Source organism: Cryptomeria japonica, chromosome 7, assembly GCF_030272615.1.
Source record: "Cryptomeria japonica chromosome 7, Sugi_1.0, whole genome shotgun sequence".
NCBI lineage: Eukaryota > Viridiplantae > Streptophyta > Pinopsida > Cupressales > Cupressaceae > Cryptomeria > Cryptomeria japonica.
Genome location: NC_081411.1, coordinates 503,023,951 through 503,049,604, shown reverse-complemented (window position 1 = coordinate 503,049,604; position 25,654 = coordinate 503,023,951). Strand labels below are relative to the sequence as shown.

The 25,654-nt window shown below is 36.4% G+C and overlaps 2 protein-coding genes across 3 annotated transcripts in view; one reads left to right on the top strand and one right to left on the bottom strand.

The window, feature by feature from the left end:
- Nucleotides 1–1,678, top strand: part of LOC131060168 (glycolipid transfer protein 1) — a 60,424-nt gene extending 58,746 nt beyond the window's left edge. For both annotated transcript variants that reach the window (XM_057993297.2, XM_057993298.1), the window contains exons 4-6: nt 303–438; nt 699–830; nt 1,090–1,678. In XM_057993297.2, the coding sequence (XP_057849280.1) occupies nt 303–438; nt 699–830; nt 1,090–1,125 (304 nt within the window). In that variant the 3' untranslated portion in view covers nt 1,126–1,678. The remainder of the gene's footprint in view (nt 1–302; nt 439–698; nt 831–1,089) is intronic.
- A 12,630-nt stretch (nt 1,679–14,308) lies between these two features.
- Nucleotides 14,309–15,501, bottom strand: LOC131060195 (uncharacterized). The gene is made up of 2 exons (XM_057993341.2): nt 15,164–15,501; nt 14,309–14,933 (listed from the first exon to the last, which is right to left on the bottom strand). Exons 1-2 carry the CDS (start codon nt 15,499–15,501, stop codon nt 14,309–14,311), a joined length of 963 nt encoding a protein of 320 aa, XP_057849324.2.
- Between the last annotated feature and the right edge of the window lie 10,153 nt (nt 15,502–25,654).

Here is a 25,654-nt window from a genome sequence, read left to right as displayed (position 1 = left end):
CAAATCAGATAATGACAGATATCTATTTCCACCAAACCCATTATAGATTTAGCTTTTATGCCGTTGTCAGAAAATAGAGAAGATGCTTTAAATTTTTTATATTTATGATTCATGATGTTCTTGTCAAGTCTATGGACTTCATGGTAGAATTTTTCGCAACTTACCTGGGTATCCAGTTTGGACAATGATAGAAGTCTATTTCCTCCAAACCCATCATAGACTTAGCTTTTTGGTAAACATCAAAAAATAGAAAGCATGCTTCAAATTTTTGACATTTTCTGTTCCATGATGTTCTTTGTTAGGGCCATGGACTTCATGGTAGAATTGTTTCGCAACTTACTTGAGCATCCAGATTGGTCAATGACTGAAGCATGTACAAATTCTTATAACAAGACATTGAAGAAATGGCATGGATGGATAGCAAGCACTAGTTTCACTGTAAGCTTTTATTTGTCTTTTCATAAAGATCAATTGCATTAACCCTGGTAGCATAGGTTTTTGCATTTTCTTTTATATATAACTGCATTAATCATCAATAGCATGTATCTTCCCTTTGGGTATAATCCTTTTGGGAAGGACAAATAATATATGATATTGTAGATTAAAGCAGTTACAGGAAAATATAGCTAAATGAAAACTTACATACGCAAGTTTGTATGAAGACTTTTCTTCTTTGATCAAACTCCTTCCCCTGGCAGGTGGCCATGAAACTTGCTCCAGACAGGAAAAAATTTATGGAAGTAATTGGAGGTACTGGTGACATCACATCGGACATGGAAAAGTTTTGTGCATCCTTTCCATTGCTGCTTCAAGAAAACCATAAATTCTTGGTAAGCTGTTTTAGGCCCAAATCTTGGCATGTTGGATTTAATGCAGAACTGGCTTTCTGTATTACAAAATTTTACACGACGTAAATAGGAATCTGTAATGAGAATTGTGTGCATATTCGCCTCTTTTTGATACTGATGTAGCATGCTTGCATGTTGTAGGTTATTTCATTTCCAATCTCAATACAAGAAAGATTGTGATAATGTCTAGTATAACGATTTCATAGATGTTTAATGAGATTTTTGTTTGTTTGTTTTGCAGAAAAGTGTTGGCTTGGATGATTTGAAAGCTTCTTGAGGAGTCATTCTCTAGGTGTTGGTTTTGTTCAATGTTATTTAAAACATATGGTTGATATGTTTGGCAGATAAAGAGAGGCCCATATATTAGTTTGTTGGTGAGTTTGTTGGTGAGAGCATATTCCAAAGTTTAATAAGTGGAAATATTGTGTGTCTAGCACCATTAATTTACCTCTGGGTTGGTTACATTGTACCTCAAATTGTATCTGCCATTGTTAATTTGAATTTATTATATTCTACTTTGTATTTTCATAGCTTATGCTATTATCCCTAAATAAAAGCTGTGAACTAGTATCCTGGAAAACATTCCACCACTTCTTGATCCTATGTAGTTGCCTTTCACTGATGTTTGTTCACCGTAGAACATCATAAATTTGTGAGTAATGTCAGGAGTTAAAACATGGAAAAACAGAATCAGTCTCAGGAGTTAAAACTTGGCAAAACAGAATCAGTCTATTTTCTGTGTTGGGGTGATTTGCCTCTTACCCCTCTATTGGGACCTGAGTTTGTTTCAGCCCATTGCTATAATTCATTATAGTTTATCGATTGCAATACCTCTAGGATATGTGAATTTAATTATTTTGTTCATATTATTATGCCATTTTCTGTGGCTTCTGACTGAAAGTGCAGTTATGATTTAAGCATGCGACTTTCCCTTGGGTTGTGATTCCTTTCCATCATTTTTTATATGATTAGTGTTTCACTTTAATAGTGTCTATATACTTCTTTGTAACACTTCCCAATCCCCCCAAAAGTTATGTTTTCCACAACTATATTTAGATGACCATGGTGAAATAAATATATCCTCGTGATAATTGGAAACTAAACATCGAAGGGCAATGTAAGGGAATCTTGGTGTTGCTGGTGTCAAAATTATTATTAGAGACAAACATGACAATATGGTTGGAAGATTCTATCTTTACTCCTTTGGGCACCAATAATGAGAGTTAAATGAAATTTTCTAGCACAATGATTTAGATTTATTATAATTGTTGAAGGTGACTCTGTGTGCATGAAAAACCCCAAAGCATACTTTACTTCTCAAAGTTGGACCGAGAAAGTAAAAATGACAGTTTAATGGGGCAAAGAGAGCCTCATTGTTGCGGTTGATTGTGGGGGTTATGTTTGTTGATGCAAGAAAAGTTTGAGAGTCCAATTAAGTATTGTCAGACCAAGTAGCTTAGCAAAAACAACACATAACAATGTAAATGTGGAGACATGATGGAAGAAACAAACAAATCTTTATTGATTCTCAGCAGTTGAAAATTTACAATATGATTTACTTGCCTGCCATTTTGCACACACCTATAACTTGGCACAAGGTTGAATAATTGTATATTAGTTTTGGTTTAGCAAGTAATTGATAAGTTAAGAATTGACAAAACAAAAAAAAGACACTTGTTGGCTATGTATCATGAATCATGATCGTATTGTTGTCGACATTAATTACCATCTTAGGGGGAACTAAAAGAATCCTTTGTGATTTTGTGATAATGTAAATACCAAATCTCTATTTCAAGTACAACTCTTGGAAATCATCATGATTACTTAGGAGAAAGTGCACTCTCAAACTCATGGTGCTTAGAGACAAATCTACAAAAACATAGAAAATACAAAAATAAAGCATAATATATATTGTTGATGCAAGTTTGCAAGGGATGCCTTTGTATTGATACCTTTGGTAGGACATTTGTTTGCTTAGTGCTAAAAAAATAAGGGTTGAGTGGTACAACCTCTCTTTTAGCTAGTTATATGACCTCAAAGAACACTCAACATATGAATAGAATTAAGGAAAGAGATTGGTGCTCCTTACTTTGCCTTTTCTAGTTATAAGGCTAAGAGTTGGGAAATTTTTCAATCTCCTTTGTTAAGTGCCAACATACATGTACCAGATGATGACTAGAGTGTGATCCCTTGTCTATCCGCCTCCTCCAATTATCATATATGAACTTAACTCACCTAAATAATCTTCTTTCTTTGTCTACAATCTAGACGCTTGGACTTCTTGAATCCAAAATCCTTCTAACACAACCATGTTACTACCTCAAGTTGGAAGCTTGATCATCCTATTGGAACTTCCTCCAAGAAACCTAGATAAACTCAAAATTAGGCTAGAGTGCCTCTTAATATTTCCCTATTTCCACTTATCTACATTATTGCACGACTTCCACCTTTGCTCTCCAATAGATTCGTTATGAATATCATTGATATTGAATTTGGCTTCTTTATATCCTCGCAACTTCTTGATACTTCATTGGAGCTCATTAACAATATTTCCTACTATTGTAATCTCCCAAATCACTCATGTGCCACTCTTTACCATTTTAGCACTACATGCCTTAAACCTACCTTTTGTCTTCATCTTGGGATTCATCTATCTACATCATCATTCTTGTAGTACATCAAATTTCTTTTGCACCTTGTCATCAATTTTATTTAGTTGATCCTTGAAGTTGGACCATTTCCACTCTTTAGACAACCTTGCTACCTTCATTGAACACCTTCACCAGTTGCTCCATTGCAGATTGATATTTGTTCAACAATTCTCTCCCTTTGGTGTTACATTATCCAACAACCATTACTTAATTTCTTTGTGCAATGCTTTAAGCATCCTTCTTTCTTTGTGCAATGCTTTAAGCATCCTTCTTTCCACCCTTGGGTTTGTGCTCAAATAGACTTTAGACATTGCTTTTACATTGCAATAGGCTACACAACCCACTCTTAATGCATTATCTATTGGTTTTAAATTGTTTACAACAATCAACTTCAAGTATTATTAGGATAATTTTATCATCCAAAGTTTCTTGCTAAAATGTCCAAATTTCCCTTGCTTTTGAGTTATTCTACCCTTTTATCCTTTGGACCATAGTAAGCATGTTATCCAACCCACAACTACTCCTAATAATCCCAATTACCTTACCAACTAAGCATCCACGTAACCAATCTTATTGCTATTTTGTGTTGCCCTTAACATTTGTTGTATGGTCTTTTCCTTTCCTTCCCTAGATACTATTTGGGCAAGCTTCTAAAGTCCCATTGTTTGTACCTCTTTTCTTAGGGCATCTTTTGCATGTCTTGCACTTGCTAGGTTGACTTGCTTTAGTTACTTATTGAGTCTTTTGATCATATTTTCCCAACTTCATTAAAAGTCTAGCTCGAGCTGTCCTTCCAATTTGACAACAATTATTGATCCTAGATCCTCATGTATACCATATATTCCTTTGCGACACATTCAAAAACTACAACCTACACTTTTGTCCTTTCCTACTTTCCTAGGACCTCCCTTGAGATCATCATCACCCATGCATCAACTCCATCTTATCGTGTAAAGACGTAAACGCTCTAACTTCAATATAAAGAATGGAAACTCTCTAACTTCAAACAAATCTACAATTCCTTTAATAAATTCATTAGTTCTCTCGAATCATTCCATAATCACATAATGGCATAATATTTAAGTCATTTAATTTGCGAGTTCAAAGTTGATTTAACCAGTCTATATCAAATAAATAGATATACATAAGTAATCTTACAAAATGAGTATTCTTTTACAATATTTCATATTGCAAACACATCATTTTTAGTTACATTACAAGACTTGGGCATTCTATTGCGTTAAGCTAACAATTTATACAAATACAAGATAGTATACAATAATGAGATAAGATATGTCATTTGATCTTCAATCCAAAAACCATCTTCAATACAGTTCTTCGTTTGAAGACGAGAACAAGGTTCAGGTGCTTTTTCCGCCCAACCTTGAAGCATACGCTTCCCCAGAATTCTTAATCAATTAAGAATACCCGACATTGCACAAATTGCTTAACAGAAAGAATTCGACATGCAAGATGGAATCTTGGTGCGTGCCTAGAATGATACGTGCATTTTCTATTATTCTAACCCATTTAAGAAACAAGCAAGATCAACTCAAGGATACGGTAGAGTCATAAATATATCCATCTATTCCAATGGTCAATAAGTTACTCGACCGAGTATAATGCCATGCATAGCAATAAAAATAGTTTGGAAAAACAAACTATACTCTCTAAAACCCCATATTCGGCACCCATCCCGAAAGGTAAACTTTCCCCAAAACACATGACTAGCATATTCATTCATCTAGCATGCCTATTTCCTTTCATTCTACATCTTTGAACTTATGACATGCACTTCCATTCACAAGCATTCATAGTTTGAAAACAACAAAACGTAAAATTCTATTTTTCAAGTAAACAATCTTTTCATTTTCAACATAATTTAAATAAGTTTCAAGTAAAGAAGGTGTAACACATGTATGCACGTATTTGCATATATAAAAGAATACAGAAAATAGAAGTTATGAGTACACTTTCTTTCTGTCTATTTTCCTTATATGGTCTAAGTATGTTTTTAACATGCGTTATTTCATTGATTTAATAATTCTTCAACTATGTTTGTTGTTTTCTAATGGATAATAATCACAGAAATCAGTTTTAGATATGTTTCAGTAACAGTAAGTTGTATATATATATATTTTTTGAATCTAACCAAGTCTGCTCTGTTTCTTGTATGTTTGCTACATGTTCTTTTAAAGAATAACACAAGTTTGATATGTTTCATCAGGTTATCTCTTCTCATATTGAGATTTGAGCATGTATATAACAACATATATGGTGAATCCCATTATCTTGATATATATATACTGCATTTATCCTCAACGTATACTGCATACAAGTAAACAATATGTACAACAATAAATAAGTAAAAATAATTTTTAAAAGAGTTGTATTCTGGGTATGTTTTCCTCTAGGTATAATCTTTATTTTAAATAAGCTTATATAGTGCTGGTTCTATCTTCAGCTTAAAACAGAGATTCAAATTCGACAAACTATGATACAATTTTGACAACATTTCATTCTACATGAAATATTTTACCAAGATTTGATATAATGCAAAGAAAATCGATTTGGCCTACCTGTATATGCGAATCCTAAGTTGATTGAGCAAATGATCTGTCGGATTGATATCGTTTCCACTTTCCTCCTTCCATTATGTACTTTTCCCACTATTCAGTTGCATACAAATCTCCGTTTCTGAGTCTCCTAGCAAAATCACGGAATATTATCGCCCTTTCTAAACTTCTCTGTTGCGTGTTCTTTCCCTCCTAGCTGTGTACATATCAAACAATGACCATTTTCCTCTTCTCTTGGCTGGGCACTACCTTTTTCCTGCCTTTGTGGGATGAGCGCTCCTCATTTCTTATTTTGATTGCCACTAACAACAGTTCCATTGAATACAAAAGGCACGCCGCCCTCCACCTAAGGGCTCATTAATGTTTTAAAGCAGTGGTGTATGTGTTTACGTCAGATAAGTATGAGTGTTCGGTTATACACAGTCCTTCCTCATTCGAACACATGCAGTTTGAAACATTGCTTACACAACATGGTCGATATTAATATCTGATAACTCAATGATGAACAGTGAGTACCAAACCGGTACTGAGAGTGGGGGGGGGTGAATTAGTAGAGGCACAAAATTTTTTCCTGAACTGGTTTGATTGCAGACTGTAAACTACTGGCAATCCCTAACACCGGTCCGAACCAGATTACTACAAGTTAAACATAGTGCAACTGTGAAAGACATGAACTGGTCAATCTTCTTAGCTTTCCATACAACCTACTCCCTCATTTCCACTTTTTCCTTATGCATAAACAGATAATCTATCATCAGAGATACAATGATTTACCACTAAACAAGAAATAACAAAACATCACATGAAAGAGGCATCACACATGACACATATTTTTTCACGTGGAAACCCAACTGGGAAAAACCACGGTGGGGATGAATACCCACAAGCTGTTTTTGAACTCTTTAGAAGTCCACTCTGTTAGGAGCCAGATCCGGTTAAAGACTATTACATCAGGTTCTGTTAGGAACCGATCCTGTTAGGGATCACCCAGTTAAAGGATGGCTAGAATACCCGGTTAAGGGTTAAACCCTGTTAGAGGTTACCTTGTTAGAGGATTTTATGAACTCAATGGCTTTGAGTCACCCTATTAAAGGATTTACAACAAGCTAGTTAAAGCTACCCTGTTAAGGGATTTTCCAACTATTGAAGTGGTTAGAGATCAATAGGTATCACAATGATCTGGTAATAGCACTCAATGCCAATGCAAATCTGCTTTAGTTCCTTCCTTCTGCACACACTATGCAAGTATCAATCCTCTCAACTGGTCTGGCAAGAATCATGTATCTCTGCACATAGATACACACACAACATTTGCCAACAACCTCAGCATGAAACACCACATCGACCTTATAGGAAACAGATAGGTCGGTAGCATAAACCCTAAACCCTAAACACTTAGGTTGAGAAATTTAGTCGGTTCAATCCTGACTATTGAACACTTTGCATTTGAATACAACGGTCTTGAATAGATCTCAAGACATTCTCCATCGTTCGTTCTTCACTGCTTCTTGGAGGCGATAACCCATCACGCGTTCTCCACCGTTTGCAGAGACTTCGCACATTCCCGAGGTAGATAGGATCAATCTCCTTCATGCAAGATCCTTCACGCGCACAAGGCTGACGTGGCGACACGATCTGACCTCCATTACAATGCTCACTTCAACCGAAAACCCTGAGACTCAGACTACCAACCGGTAGTCATGCCATATGAACCCTTGATACAAAACATTCCATATACCGGTTCTCTTGTTCTCTTTGCGACATACCGGTTCACTTGGACAAGCATACCGCTTCACTTTTTCACATATGTCGGTTCACAACATCATATTGACATCAATGACAACATACAGTATTAACATGTCATCATGCTCTGTACATATGCCAACAATCTCCCCCTTTGGCATTGATGGCAATATACAAAGATATCTCTCTTTCTGCATCACATCTTCTCCCTATTGTTGTAGATATCTTCTCTGTTTCACATCTTCTCCCCCTTTGACAACAATGCCAAAGTGGAGGCACAAGTTGCCCTGTTCCACTATGGTGCTCCCCCTGAGGAGTAGCATCCTGCAACACATCAATCCTGAAATGATATATCAATGGAAGACCTGACTGATGTGGAGCATAAACTTTTAATTTACCTCTTGAAGGGGCAACACCCCTAATTTACCTCTCAGATAGGTAAAGGTAACCTCCGGTAGAGGCTTGGTGAATATGTTTGCTAACGGCTCCTTACTGGAAACATGTTCCAATACCACCTCTTTGTTCTGAATCTTTTCCCTCAAGAAATGACACTTGAGTTCAAAGTGCTTGGTTCTAGCATGTAAAATCGGATTCTTGGAAATGTTAATTGCACTTGTATTGTCACAGAATATGCTTACCGGTTCAGATACAAGAACTTTGAAACCATTCAATACATGTTTCATCCAAATAGTTTGGGTGCAGTTCATAAAAGCTGCAACATACTCGACTTCTGTTGTAGACTGAGAGATACAACTCTGCTTTTTACTCATCCATGAGACCAGTCTACCACCGAGAAAGAATGCACCACCGGTTGTGCTCTTCCGGTCATCCACATTACCAGCCCAATCAGTATCTGTGAACACTTTCAGATTGAAATCATCATTGTATGGATACCATAATCCATAGTCAATAGTTCCCTTCAAATATCCAAGAATCCGCTTGACTGCTACTAAGTGGGATTCTCTTGGGCTTTGCTGAAACCGAGCGGTAATACCCACTGCATGTGCAATGTCCAGTCTGCTATGCACTACATAATGCAACTTACCAATCATTGATCGGTATTCCTTCTCATTTACCAATGCTAAGTCATCCTCTTTTGATAGTTTACAACCGGTCACCATTGGTGTACCAACCGGTTTGTTGTCTTCGATGCCAAAGGTCTTCAACACCTCTTTGACATACTTGGACTGAGTAATAAAGATTCCATCTTTCATTTGCTGAATCTGCAGTCCAATAAAGAACTTAATCTCCCCTATGAGTGACATCTCAAACTCCTTTTTCATCTCATCTGCAAAGTCATGACTCATCTTGTCATCTCCACCAAAGATTATGTCATCAACAAATACTTCACAGATCAGAATCTAATCTCCTTCTAATTTTAAGTAGATATTGTTATCTTCACTTGTTCTTTCAAATCCGATCTTCACAAGATGGGAGTGCAAGCGTTCATACCATGCTCTAGGTGCCTGCTTCAGTCCATACAAGGCTTTATGTAGCCTACACACCATGTCACTGTCTTTTGATAGGGCAAACCCATCTAGTTGCTCTATATACACCTCCTCTTCAAGTATTCCATTTATAAATGCAGATTTTACATCCATTTGGTATACCTTGAATCCTTTAAAAGCTGCATATGCAAGGAGCATACGAACTCCTTCCAATCTTTCTACTGGAGCACGGGTTTCTCCATAGTCCTCTCCTTCTTCTTGGGCATATCCTTTACATACTAGTCTGGCTTTGTTCCTTACCATTGTGCCATCCTCATTTAGCTTATTTCTGAAAACCCATTTGGTTCCAATGACATTTTTATGCTCCGATCTAGGTACCAAAGACCATGTACCGTTCTTTTCTATCTGGTCAAGTTCCTCCTCCATTGCCTTGATCTAGTCTTCATCTTTATGTGCCTCTTTGAATGATTTAGGCTCAAATTCAGAGATCATACATGATCTTTCTCTGACCTTTCTTCTTGTAAGAATTCCTGCATCTTTGTCTCCTATGATCTGCTTTGGATCATGATTGAATTTGACATACCTAGGTATGTTCTTAACAACTTCCTCTTGCTTTTCTTCATACCTGGTTAAGGGTTAAACCCTGTTAGAGGTTACCTTGTTAGAGAATTTTATGAACTCAATGGCTTTGAGTCACCCTGTTAAAGGATTTACAACAAGCTGGTTAAAGCTACCTTGTTAAGGGATTTTCCAACTGTTGAAGTGGTTAGAGATCAACAGGTATCGCAATGATCTGGTAATAGCATTCAATGCCAATGCAGATCTGCTTTAGTTCCTTCCTTCTGCACACACACTATGCAGGTATCAATCCTCTCAATTGGTCTGGCAAGAATCATGTATCTCTGCACATAGATACACACACAACATTTGCCAACAACCTCAGCATGAAACACCACATCGACCTTATAGGAAACAGATAGGTCGGTAGCATAAACCCTAAACCCTAAACACTTAGGTTGAGAAATTTAGTCGATTCAATCCTGACCATTGAACACTTTGCATTTGAATACAACGGTCTTGAATAGATCTCAAGACATTCTCCATCGTTCGTTCTTCACCGCTTCTTGGAGGCGATAACCCATCACGCATTCTCCACCGTTTGCAAAGACTTCACACATTCCCGAGGTAGATAGGATCAATCTCCTTCATGCAAGATCCTTCACGCGCACAAGGTTGACGTGGCGACACGATCTATCCTCCATTACAATGCTCACTTCAACCGGAAACCCTAAGACTGAGACTACCAACCGGTAGTCATGCCATATGTACCCTTGATACAAAACATTCCATATACCGGTTCCGGTTCACAACATCATACCGGTTCTCTTGTTCTCTTTGCGACATACCGGTTCACTTGGACAAGCATACCGCTTCACTTTTTCACATATGTTGGTTCACAACATCATATTGACATCAATGACAACATACAGTATTAACATGTCATCATGCTCTGTACATATGCCAACAATATCGATCCTTAAATCAATATAATATTTTGTTATCAATATTGCATGTAATGTATTCATGCAATTGATATATGTTTATCAATTCGTAGAATATACTACATGCAATTTGATATTCGATTAACAATATAATCTCTTTATAAAATATTATATATATATAACTTATCATTTGAGTATCAATACCATACGAGCTAAATGACATTATATACATTAAAAATTTATGTATATATATATATAAACGAACATCAAAATGCACGCATAATTGATACAAACACTAAAATCAATCTATATTTCAAAACAATGGCATCAATTATAACTCTCCATGTAAGATTACATCATTCATATTTAAACAAATCATTCCATTTCGAGCAATTTAAAAGATTCATTTATGCAAGATGCATTCTATACAAACTAATGTGGTGTGTGAGATTTCATCTCCATATCGAATTCAAAAAGCATTCACTTGCACTTGATTGCTCATTAGCAATGACAATCCCCAATTTTTACAATAAAATAATTTAAATCATTCATTTGCATTTAAATTTTTATTTCATTTCAAATCCAATTTCAATCTCAATTTCATTTCTATTTCAATTTCATCCTCATAAACATAAAATATATATCATTTTCCTAATTTAATAATTGCAATAAATATAGATAAAAACGGTACATGACATCCTTCCCCACTTGGAAGAGACATCGTCCCGATGTCTTATTAATCCAACATAAGAAAATAGTATCTCAAACATCATGAAATAATAACCACACATCATAGTCTCAAATCAAAACATAATAAAAAACAATAACATCCATGCTATCCAAGTTCACAACATGTGAATCAAAATCAAAGTATCACTGTATCTCATGCAATCAGAAAATACTAATCTATGAAAGTAAATGAGGAAATTGACGGTCAATCATCTCAAAATCCTCCCATGTAGTAGTATTCTCAGAATACTGGTCCCACTGGACCTTATACTAAGTAAAATCTCTGCTATGTAGCTTAACGCTACACTGATCTAGGCTTCGGATGGGCTCCACTAGCACCACCCCTGGATCTTGTACTTGTAAAGATCGCCAATCAAGAATATGAGATGCATCAAGATGATATGATTTCAACAAAGAAACATGGAAAACATTATGAATTCGAGCTAGAGGAGGTGGTAAATCTAATCTATAAGCAATTGGATTAATGCCTTCCAACACATCCAAGGGTCCCACATATCTTGGTGCCAACTTTGATGATTTTCCAAATGAGATAGAGCTCTTATGAGGCTTAACCCTCAAAAAGACTTTATCTCCAACAACAAACTGTCTGAAAGTTTTGTTTCTATCAACATAGCTCATTTGTCTATCGGTTGCCTCTTTTAACCTACTCTTGATCAACTTCATCTACTCATCCATTTCCTTGAGAAAATCAAGACCAATGATGATCCTATCTTTCATTCTGTCCCAACTAATGGTTCTGCGACACTTTCATCCATAAAGTGCCTCAAAAGGTGCCATCCCTAAATATGCATGAAATGAGTTGTTATAAGAAAACTCAACCAATGGCAAAAATTCCTCCCACTTGTACTGTTGATCCATGCAGTACATCTGTAGAAGATCCTCCACTACTTGAATAACCCTTTCCGTTTGGCCATCTGTCTGAGGATGATATGCCAAACTGAAATTCAATCTAGTTCCCAAATCTGCATTCAGTGTCATCCAAAACCTAGACGTCATCTTGGTATCCCTATCTAATACAATGGTTTCTGGTCATGCAATCTGAATATCTCTTGCACAAATTTCTTCACAAGAGTAAATGATTCATCCTTGAGATTCCCAGGTGTGAAATGTGCAACTTTTGTCAACTTATCAACAACTACTAAGATGGTATCATGTTTGTTCTTGCTTAAAGGTAATCCTTGGATAAAATCCATACTGATTACTTGCCACTTATACTCAGGTATGCCATGTTGAAATAAAAGTCCTACTGGATGAACATGCTCAACTTTCACTCGCTAGCATTCCAAACATTGTGCCACATACTCTATCACATTTTTCCTGATTTTAGGCCAAAAATACAAAGTTCTCAACTCTGCTACCATCTTCGTTACTCCAGGATGCCCTGAGTAAGGCGTATTGTGCACCTAATGCAAGATCAACTTCCTTAAGTCTCTGCCTTCAGGAATATACATTCTCCTTTGGTATCTCAAAATACCATCAAGTTCCAACACATATCCATCAAATCGATGATCTGAAGCATCTACCCCCAATGTTTGTTTGACCCTTTCATAATGTTCATCTTTAGGAAGATTTTGCAACAATTGTTGCTTCAAATTTGACCTTGTTGTAACCAGATAGATGTCTTCTTCAGCTAAGAGCATCTTCTACTCTGTTTTCCTTTCCCTTGATATATTCAATACCAAAATCGTACTCACTTAGGAACTCAAGCCACCTTCTCTGTCTTGCATTAAGGTTATGTTGTGTAAAGATGTACTTCAGTCCTAAATGATTTGTCTTCAACTCAAATGGATTCCCTAGGAGGTAATGCCTCCACATTTTTAATGCATGAACAATAGCCAAACTCTCCAAGTCATGCGGTGCATAGTTCAATTCATATTGCTTAAATTTTTTAGACTCAAAAGCAACCACTTTTCTTTCTTGCATCAACACTGCTCCTACACCTTCACCTGAGGCATCTGTAATCACTGTGAAGTGTCCATTAGGATCCGTTATAGTCAAGACTGGTGCAGATGTCAACTTCTGCTTCAAAATTTGAAATGCCTCTTTGCACTTCTCAGTCCATTCAAATTTATTTCCCTTCTTCTGAAGTGAAGTAGTAGGTGTTGCTATCCTAGAAAATCCTTCCACATACTTCCTGTAATATCCTGCAAGACCCATAAAACTTCGAACCTCTGTAACACTCTGTGGTGTTGGCCAATATACTATTGCTTCTATCTTTGCAGGATCAACATAAATTCCCTCTGCAGATTTGACATGGTCTAAATAGTGTACCTTTTCCTGAAATAAAGCACACTTCGAAAACTTACCAAAAAGCTTTTGATCTCTTAGCTGTTGCAAGACTATTCTCAAGTGCTTCTTATGTTCCTCTTTGGTCTTGGAATAAATCAAAATATCATCAATGAATATAAGCACAAAATCATCCAATTAATCTCTAAATATATTGTTCATAAGGTTCATGAACGTTGCTGGGGCATTTGTTAGACCAAAAGGTACTACTGTGAACTCGTAATGCCCATATCGAGTTCGAAATGCTGTTCTAGGAATATCCTCTTCCTTAATCCTCAACTGGTGGTATTCTGATCTAAGGTCGATCTTAGAGAATACTGTAGCACCCCTCATCTGATCAAATAACTCATATATCCTAGGCAAAGGATACCTTCACTTAATGGTCACCTTGTTCAACATCCTATAATCAATACATAGTCTCAAGGTTCCATCCTTCTTCATGAAGATTACTGGAGCACCCCACAAAGATACACTTGGTCTTATGAAACCCTTCTTAAGAAACTCCTATAATTGATCCTTGAGATCATATAGTTCTATGGTAGTCATTCTGTAAGGAGCCTTGGATTGTGGCTCGGTTCCAGGTAAGAGTTCAATAGAGAAGTCAAATTCTCTCTTAGGTGGTAACTTTGTAAGATCTTCCGGAAAAACATCTAAGAACTCTATGAGAACTAGATAATCCTTAGGACTCTTCTTGGCATTATCCAAATCACTTACAAATATAGAAAAAATGGAATATCCCTTTCTTTGTGCTTTCTTGAGTTGCATAGCTGAGACGTGTCTCAATTCAAGAGGCTTTTGAGACCCATGAATCTCAATCGGAGTCCCATAATCATCTAAGCAACTAACAACTTTGTCCTCACAGTTTACTACAACTTTATGATCAGTTAAACAATTAATACCTAAGATCACATCATATGATCTCAGTGGTGCTACATATAGATTAACCAAAATTTGGAAATTAGGAAGCTCTAAATCACTGCAAAATACACATGAATCTACCCTCTTCTCTGCTCGATTCCCATACTGAACCATCCATGCATGTGACACATAACCAGGTCTAATAGGTAATTTATAAACTACTTTAGGATCAATAAAGCAATCATTATCTCCTATATCTATCAAATAGAAACTGATTGACCAAAAAGCTTACCCGTCATCTGGATAGGTGAAGCCTGAAAGTCTGCCTAATGGTTGTCAACCGTTGCATGAATCTGATGCTGCGATGCTCCTTGCTAATTTTCTCGTCTTTGAGATGTGGAACGTTGTGGGAAATTGGTAGCATAATGATTTCCCCCACAATTATAACATCCATCTCTAGGCCCTAGGTGTCCACCTAACTTGTTCCTATCAAAGTTTTACCTGGTATTAGAATTAGAGAAGTTGGTGTTATTATTCACTTTCTTGTTTCCACCCTGATTTACTCCTTTTTCCTGAGAGTTAGCTCCTCTTTTCAGATTCCTTATCTGTCGATTGATGTTGCCCTTATGATTATCATTGTTTTGGAAATTCTTGTTCCCAAAACCTAGTTTAGTATTCACATTCTTCCTGAAATTGGCTAACTGTTCCAACTTCTGTTCTTGGTTAGTAGATTTCTCAAAAACTTCATTCATAGTCAATGGATTGTGAATATCCACTTCAACTCCAATGTGAGTCCTCAAACCTAAGATGAAATTCTGAATGCAGAATCGTTCATCCATTTGGAACTGCGGTACATGCTTTAGGAGATTGGTGAATTTCTCCCAGTATTGTGTAACTGTCATATCACCTTGCGTCAGATTTCAGAACTCTGTCATCTTCCTATTGAAGAATAACCGAGGAAGCCACCTCTTTCTGCAAGACTGTAGAAATAGTTCCCAAGTGATATCATCAGTTTGCAACTTCTTCTCTGATTTTTCATTGTCCCACCATGTCAGAGCTTCTCTAGTAAGTTGATAAGCATCCCATACTACTTTAGTTTCATTTGACATGTTATGGAGCTCAAAATATTTCTCCATCTCGATTACCCAAGCTTCAATGCCATCACTGATGGTCTTACCATTAAAATTGGGTGGGGCTATCCTTTTCAAATATTTTGCTAGCTCCCCTTCAATCCTAGTTCGATGATCTAGTTGTTCCTCACCCCTTGGAATTTCAACTCTAAGTTGCTCATCCTGTCGAGACTGTTCATTTTGAATCTCACCAACCCTTCAAACTTCCTGTTCAATTCCATCCATTCTAGCACCCTGTTGATTCAGAAGATTCAAAATCTGATCAAATCTATCACTCCCATTACTTGACCCAACTCTAGTGTTTCTAGAACCCATTGCAAATCAATAATTCCTACATCAAGGAATGTTTATTTATCATAATGGTCATAGGCCCTAGTGTTATAAACCTAAAGCTCTGATACCAAAATGTAAAGACGTAAGCACTCTAACTTCAATATAAAGAACAAAAACTCTTTAACTTCAAACAAATCTATAATTCTTTCAATAAATTCATTAGTTCTCTCGAAGCATTCCATAATCACATAATGCCATAATAGTCAAGTCATTTAATTTGTGAGTTCAAAGTTGATTTAAAAAGTCTATATCAAATAAATAGATATAAATAAGTAATCTTACAAAATGAGTATTCTTTTACAATATTCCATATTGCAAACACATCATTTTTAATTACATTACAAGACTTAGGCATTCTATTGCCTTAAGCTAACAATTTAGACAAATACAAGATAATACACAATAATGAGATAAGATACGTCATTTGATTTTCAATCCAAAAGCCATCTTCAATACGGTCCTTTGTTTGAAGACGAGAACAAGGTCCAGGTTCTTTTTCCTCCCAACCTTGAAGCATACACTTCCCCAGAATTTTTAATCAATTAATAATACTCGACCCTACATGAATTGCTTAATATAAATAATTCGACATGCAAGATGGAATCTTGGTGCGTGCCTAGAATGATAAATGCATTTTCTATTATTCTAACTCATTTAAGAAACAAGCAAGATCAACTCAAGGATATAGTAGAGAGTCATAAATATGTCCATCTATTCCAATGGTCAATAAGTTACTCAACCGAGTATAATTCCATGCATAGCAATAAAAATAGTTTGGAAAAGCAAACTATACTCCATAAAACCCCATATTTTGCACTGTCCCGGAAGGTAAACTTTCCCCAAAACACATGACTGACATATTCATTCATCTAGCACACCTATTTCCTTTCATTCTACATCTTTGAACTTATATGACATGCACTTCCATTCACAAGCAATCATAGTTTCAAAAACTAAATGTAAAATTCTATTTTTCAAGTAAACAATCTTTTCATTTTCAATATAAATTAAATAAGTTTCAAGTAAAGAAGGTGTAACACATGTATGCATGTATTTGCATATATAAAAGAATACAAAAATAGAAGTTATGAGTACACATTCTTTCTGTCTATTTTCCTTTTATGGTCTAAGTATACTTTTAACATGCATTATCTCATTGTTTAATAATTCTTCAACTATGTTTGTTGTTTTGATTAAGTAAAAGTAGGTATTTGAAAGGTACCCGGACCTTGTACAAGCCAGAAGATCAAAAGAATATGAAAGAAACATGCTTGATCACTTCAAAAAGCAGAAAGATCCCACCCGAACAAAAAGGGGATCAACTTACATAACATAAAAAACCAGAAACAGACAGCGTAAGGACAACACAACGACAACAAAAAGACAGAACCTAGAACCCCTGCAGAAACAAAGACAGAGACCTAAATACATTTCATGATATCCTCGGCATGGACAACCATTTGTTTCATGTTGTTCATCGAGGTCTTTAATTCCTCCAGCTCACGACCTTTGATGTCACCCTTGGTCCTTGTATTAGCTCTGGTCCTCTTTTGATGACCCTTCTTGTTTGGTTGATCTTTGTCACCATCCTTCTCTGCATTGTTCTCAAATCTATTGATCAGGATGTTCATGTTATCCACCGAAGCTTTGAGGATCTAAAAATTTTGTTCTACAATCTTCTTAACATTGAGTTCGAGTCTGTCAATTCTGCTACCCAAATTGTTCATTTTATTTTCTATTCCTTTAATCTCCTTGTTATCTTCCATCTCATTGACCTTTTTTTCCGTTGCTATGATTTTACCCACCATACATTCAATTGCTTCCGCATTGTGAAGTACAACAACCAGTTCCTTAACATGTTCCGCCAAGGGTTTATCACCAACCGTCACTCTTGTAATAGCCATCATATTAGTTTTCAAACTGTTAATATCCTTCACCATGGTTCCGATGGTATCACAGAAAGCTTTTATAGTATCATAATCACCGATACCACTTTTATCCCCTTTATCCTCCTTTTGTAGATTTATGGTGTTCAAACCCTCAATGTTGCCCATCACCGGGTTTTCCTCCCCCTCTTTATCCTGACCCTCATCCTTCTTGTTCTCCTCAACTTCCTCCTTAGAATCAACCAGAACATGGCTGATGTCTTTATTATTTCCCTTTTTAGTGTTCTTCTTCTGAATCTGCTTTCCAATTGCTTTCCCTTTCTTTTTTTTAATAATTTTTTTCTCAAAGGATTTAGTTTCAAACTCCAAAATGTTTGAATCCACCACAATCCTTTTCCTCTTAGCCTTATTCCTCCCTTTTTTGCTAGTCTCTTCCGAATCTCCCTCAGTCTCCAAATCAAAGTTGAATCCACTGGCTTCACTCTCCATAGTCTCATCTCTTGCATTTTTGCCTTTAATAGGCTTTTCAATGCATTTCCCCTTAAGTATTTTATAAACCAGAACCATAAGCCCCTGGTGGAGGGCATGATCACCTTTGGGATCTTTCTAAACCTCCTTGATAGTATGGTCCATAGAATAGGCTAGGTAATAAGGCAAGCTCACCTTTTACCCATGGCGGAAATGGTTGAGCAGGACAAAGTGATGACCATAGGCTCTAGTAAACCTACCATCCAAAGTAATGTAGGCGATAGAAGCAACTAAAACAAACCTCCATGGCCTGCATATCCTCTTTGGGGCATGGTAGGAATTGTCGATTTTCACCATCTTTCTCCTCTCATCATCCGTGACTGGGAACTTCTCCGTTGCTTTATCTGATATGTTGCGGTCCCTATAAAATTTCATGCCCTTAGTAATCATCCCTGTAGCTTTAAAATCATCATAATATCCATCCCTAAAAATTTTGAAAAAAGTTAGTCGAACCATGTGCATTCCCGCCACGGTCCATGGCTTTTTTTCCAAAATTCTGGGAAACTGTTATGACTATATTTAATAGCCTAAATCAAGAAGATTGGCTGATTTTATCAATTTTTGAACCCTCTAGAATCGTAAATACCTTCAAAATTCAATATTTCAACTTTCAAGAATTTTTTTAAATTTAAGGGGTTAATTATAGTCTGCCCTGATTTTAAAAATTCTAATTTTAAAATTAAGTGGTTTCCTTGGCCCTAATTTTAAAATTCCAATTTCCTTTCATTTTTAGAAATTGTGTCATCCTCTTCCCCCAACAAAGTTCAAATTGTGTAATCATTATTTTCTTAAATTTTGCATTACTCAATTTTTGCAAGCTTTGTCCTACAATTCAAAATTCAAATTTTTCCTCTAGTGCATGAGTTTTACCACTATTAGTCCTACCTATCCTATCCCCGTTAGATGAAGCATTAGAATTAAGGCTTCCCGAGGTTTAATTACCGAGGAGATGGGACCTAATTTGGGTGACTTCTTTAATGAGGATCATACTAATTCTTCCCATCCTAATCATGTGCCTATTCACCCCATTGATGGATCTCATGATGAAGAAGAAGCTCTATCTAGAGTTTCTTTAGATCAACTTTCTACATTGGACAATCAATTTGATAGCTTTCAACAATGGATGTCCCAAGAATACCCTAATAGTGAAGCTCTTCCATTAATTGAAGGTCTTAAGTGCATGCTTCAAATTGATAAGAATGGAATTGATATATTGTGTGGAATTGCACATATTGTTGATTTTAATGTCATTCCTATCAAGAGTTGTGCTGAAACCCTAGGTTACTCACAACCTTCAACACAAGTCAATTCCTCTATTCCTTTGACCAATCTTATTACTAGTATTCCTACTTTCACATCCAACATCATGGCTACTTCAACTCAAAATGTCATTCCTACAACCATAGGTCATGGGGGCAATCCCTCTTCTTCATTTAATCCTCCATCGTTACCTATGTCTTCCATGAGTATTCCTATTATTCCTCAACCAATCAGTGTGACACAAGGGGGCAATTCCTTCAACAACTTTATCCCTCCTTTAAGTGTCTCTTTTCCTACCCAATCATCACCAATGCCTACTTATCATAGTGTTCCACCACCTTATTCTCAGTCAATGCCTTCTTTCAACAACATCACACCACCTTCTCAATCACCTATGTCTAACATAAATTCTTCTACTGAAATGACCATCAACAATCTTGCCCAAACTATGTCTTCCTTGCAACAACAAATTGGTTCCATGAGTCATTCTAAGTTTAGTGTGCCCATCTTTGATGTTGTGAGCCCACTTTCTCTTGATATTGTCAAAGTCGTGCCACCTAAACATGTTGAGATCCCTCAATTGAAACTCTATAATGGTAAAGGTGATCCTCTTATGCATGTCAAAACATTTCAAACCTTGTGTACTGATTTTTCTTATGATCAACGATTGATTGAATTACAATGGTATTGCTCTCTACCTTCACATTCTATCACTTCCTTTCAAAAACTAGCAAATGGTTTCATCCAATAATTTCAAAACGACATTGGTCCTAAAATCACTTTGACTGATTTAATGCACTGTAAACAATGTGTTAAAGAGAAAGTGATTGATTTCATTGGTAGATATAAGCATTTGTGTGCTCAAATTTCTTTTCATGTGCCTGATAATGATATTCAAAGAATTTTCATTTCTAATTTATAAAAAGATATCAAGGAAAAGATTATTTTGCCTGAGTTTACTTCCTTTCCAAAGTTGTGCGCAACACTCCACAATTATCAACTGGTTGTAAGTCAAATGGAGCAATCCAATCCTATGGCTCTAAGTGATAAGGGGGAGAGTGTTCAACAATCGCTTGTGAAGTTCAAACCAACGAAAAACTTCATCAAGTTCAATGATCCAATCAACAACGACCATGTGAATGCTACAATAGGTGTGCCTCCTATTTCTAAATTTTTCCAAAGAGAAAGACAATTTACTCCTTTGAATGAGTCTTTGCATAGTATTATGTCTCAGTTATTGCATAGAAATGTTATCAAACTTCCTGCTATAAAACAAGTTGATCCTTCCAAACTTGCATCTCCTCATTTTGTAAACAATTCATTTTGCCAATTTCATCGTCAACCTGGTCATGATACTGAGAAATGTCTTGCATTGAAACATAAGGTTCAAGACTTGATTGATAATAATACTATATCTATGGCAGGTGTGAATAATAAAGGGAATAAATCAGTTGCTCATCCTAATTGAAATATTAATATTTTTATTGATCCCTTGCCATCTCATACCTCTAATGTTATTGGGATTGTGCCTAATTCTCTCTCTTTTGAAACATTCATCTGTATGACTCCAAACTTGGTTAATATGGTAGAAACACAAGATACGCCTAAGGATCCTTTTATTACATTTGACCCTAGCGAGACCATTAGAGCACCTGATGGCCCTTTATAAATAGTTGCAAAGGTTAAGGATATCCCTTATCAGGGTGCCCTGATTGATCCCTCTTGCATGGTTAATGTCATAACTGAAGAGTATCTTTTCACTTTACGATTGCATAAACCATTATATGATGCTTCTAATGTAGTTGTGAAGTTATTTGATGGCTTCTCTTGTCCTACCATTGGTTCCATCACCCTTCCTGTCGAAGCCCATACTCAATCCATGGATGTTGACTTTGTTATCATACCTTCCTCTGAGAAATTCTGTGTGAAGTTGGCCTATCCTTGGCTATCTTCCATGAAGGCTATTGCTTCTCCAATCCACAAGTGCCTTAAATTTCCTCACAATAGAGAAATCATAACCATGAACCATAGCTTATTTTGTCCATCTGAAAGAAGCTCCAGTGTTCCTATTGATCTCTTTTGGCCTAAACAATTTCAATCTCCTCCATCAAGGAGCGATGCTCTTTTTCAATCTTATCAAAAATGGAAGAACAATATGATCTTATCCTTAAGTCAACCTTGATATCCAACACTTGACATTCCTATTATTCTTCAAGATGATGTTCTTCCCCTCTCGGATAGAACTAATCTCCCTCCTAAGGAAAATTGTCCACCTACTCCTATGGGTGTGACTTTACCTTCTCTTAAGGGGAACACCAATATTCTTCCTAAGGTTAGACCTATACCTCCTCCTCATGGTGGACTTGGTTTCCTTCCTACACCTAATATTCCTCCTTTCTATGGCGTAGTTCCACCTCCTTCCTCTTATCGAGAGAAGAGGCTTGCCTCTCCCATTGTTCAACCAAAAATACCTCAACCTAAACCTTCCACTATAAAGGAGAAAACCATTCCTACTTCTTAAAATATTCCTCCTCCTTCTCAGCCTTCAACTAAGACTCAACATAATCGTTGTGCGAGAGAGAACCGATGAAGACGTCGTGTTCAAGCTCTTGAAGCCATCCCTCAAAATAATCAGTCTACTCAGACTCCAACAGTTGACATGATTCCCTTTTCTCCTAAGCAATATGTTCAACCAACATCTCCAAATCATAAGTTGCATAAAACATGTGATGTTTTTACTCCTATTCGTGTTCTTGCTCCTCTTTCTTTAAACTTTGATGAAGAAATGGGTGTTAATGTTATTCATAATGGCAATACAACTCCTAATGCTTCTGATAGTGAGCATGAATATATTGATGTGGACAAACATTTGTCGGATGAGTTTTCACAAACCCTAATCCTAGCTCCTCGAATCGAACAAAGTGACTTACAACATGAGCATAGTCCTTATTTGGATCTTGTGATAGCTCCATCTATTGTTCTTGATATCGCTCCTCTGGCATGTTGCTCGCCTTCTTGATATAGTGATAAGCAAGATTGGGAGGCGGATGCTGTGCTAGATTAGAAATATTAGCACTACAGATCTTTCTCTCCTTTCTTTCTCTTTTTTGACCATTCTTCTATGTGTATCCTTGTTCTTCTATTGTTCCTTTAATGTCTACTTGGGGAGGATGCAACACATTGAGATCTTCTCTTGGTCTCTTTTATGTTGACTCAAAAGACATCCTCTCTTCCCTTTCTTCTAAGATAGTGTCCTTTGGGGAATGAAGATTATTATATGCATATACATACATGATATACATTAGTTATTCATATAGCATACTGAACCCGAGGAAAGAGACATTATCTCATGTTTTGTGTTCATTATCCTTGGGTTTATACCTCGATTGGGGGATAAATCCTTGTGATAACGTGATCTCTCTCTTCTCTCTCTCTCGGCGTATCCTACCTTAAAGCAATCACTCCCGATAAGGTGCGTGCGATCACTTTAACGTGGGGGCATACACTCCGCTCATACTTTCCTTCTTGTGATACTTAGAATTACTTAGTGAACTTTGTTTTTCTTTGTGATCTTTTGTATCCTTTCTTTCATGACTCATAGTGAAGGGAACTTTTCTACTTGCAGTCGTGGTTCTCCCCTTCTCGATCTTCCCTTTTACTTTGTCAATCGAAGTCGTAAGTTCCTAAGTCCACTAGGGGCTTGGCGCATCTTGCCTCCTTGACGTGGTGAAAATCTTTCAATCTTGTTTCCTTGTACTTTACCAACAATACCGGCATACACTTATACTCCCGCTAAAGTGGGAGCTAAATGTAATGTCATAAAATTGTGACCCTAGTAATTTACAACTGCATTGGGTCCTCACGCATGCGAACTCGAATCCTTTAGCCTGATCGGAGACTGGAGAGTGCTCGGCTTGTTAAAATAACTTCTTCCTTGACCTCCGCATCACTCTATCCTCATTGTGCCCTAGAGAAAGGGGTAGGACAGGGGAGTGGCGCCCCTGTCCCTGCCCTATTTTGGGGCAGGACCTTTCTAGAGCATGCATTGTGGGTTGTGCAATGAGTGATAAATCTCCCCGATGTTGACCCATGACAAAATTCAAATCCTTCAAACATGTATTTTAGGGGGCATTCACTCTCTCATTTTCATAAGTTCAATGGGTAGAATTTTGATAAGGTCATAAGCAATCAAGAGCATTCAAGCATTCTTTTCCAGCATTGAGCATTCTCAAGTCTCCCTTCAAGGCTAGGTGTTGCATTGAAGTCAAGGATTCAATCATTGAAGAGGAGATTTATTTCAACATACAATTCCATACAAGCATTTCTGACAACATTTCTACTACAACCTCCCTTGAGGTGATTTACAATTCAGTCTTTCATTTACATCTACTTGCAAGTATTTTCTTTCATTACTTGGTTAATTCCAAAACTGGGGTTTGACCTAAAGGCAAACCCCCAATACCAACACATTTCCCTCTCTTTTCTATGTGTAGGTTGTAGGTGCACAACTATACTTTTGGATTCGGGCTTCATTTGTAGAGGTGGAAAAACTTTTCATTTCGCGGATTTTTTGGAGGACCATGTACATTCCCGCCACAGTTCAGACAAATTTTCGTCAAATTTGCAGGGCGACTTCGTCTCAACATTTTACTACCAAATCCAGGTGCACAACTTCATCCCATATTCAAATCTCAAGTTATAATTGATTCTTTGTCACTTTTGCACTACATAATTCAACCAATTTCCTTTCCAAATCAAATAAAGGAAGAAGAGATCATCCTATCATTCTTAATTCATTCAGAATTCAATCTATCATCTTTGTGTGGAGATTGAATCTAGTGAATTATCCCTTATCTTCCTAATGTAATGGTGAAAAGTGCTTGAAGGATAATCAATAGTGAAACTCTCATCTCTCTTTGAGGGAAAGGGTTAGTTTTCCTCTTGATCTATCACTCATCATTTTCCCGCCATTACAATATCTAACAATGACTATTTTCCTCTTATCTTGGTTTGGTTGGGCATTACCTTTTTCCTGCCTTTGTGGAAGCACTCATCATTTCTTGTTTTGACTAACACTAACAACAGTTCCATTGAATATGAAAGACACGTCACCCTCCACCTAAGGGCTCATTAATGTTTTAAAGCAGTGGTGTATGTGTTTACACTTGTTAATTATGAGTGCTCGGTTATACACCGTCCTTCCTCATTCGAACACATGTAGTTTGAAACATTGCTTACGCATCATGGTCAATATTAATATCGATCCTTAAATCAATATAATATTTTGTTATCAATATTGCATGTAATGTATTTCGTGCAATTGATATATGATTATCAATGCATGGAATATACTACATGCAATTTGATATTTGATTAACAATATAATTTCTCTTTTAAAACATTATATATATATATATATATATATATATATATATATATATATATATATCACTTGATTATATATAATTTATAATGTATATAATGTCATTTAGCTCGAATGGGGGTAGGAAGAACAAACAAAGGGCAGAAGGGAAGAGAGAATTGTCATTTAGCTCGAATGGTATTGATAATCAAGTGATAAGTTATATATATATGTATATACATGTATATGTACATGTATATATACATGTATATACATGTATGTACATATACATGTATATATATATATATATATATATATATATACACACACATATATATACTATGTATATGTATGTATATATATACACATGTACACACACACACACACACACACACACACACACACATACATATATGTATATACATGTATATATATATGTGTGTGTGTGTGTGTGTGTGTGTGTGTGAATATATATATATATGTGTGTGTGTGT

What these genes read in the sequence shown, in the direction of transcription:
- LOC131060195 (XM_057993341.2), bottom strand. Translation starts at nt 15,501, where the DNA reads ATGGATGAACGATTCTGCATTCAGAATTTCATCTTAGGTTTGAGGACT. An exon ending in TTCTCTAATTCTAATACCAG is followed by an intron (nt 14,934 to 15,163) that starts GTAAAACTTTGA and finishes TTGGTCAATCAG; the next exon opens with TTTCTATTTGATAGATATAG.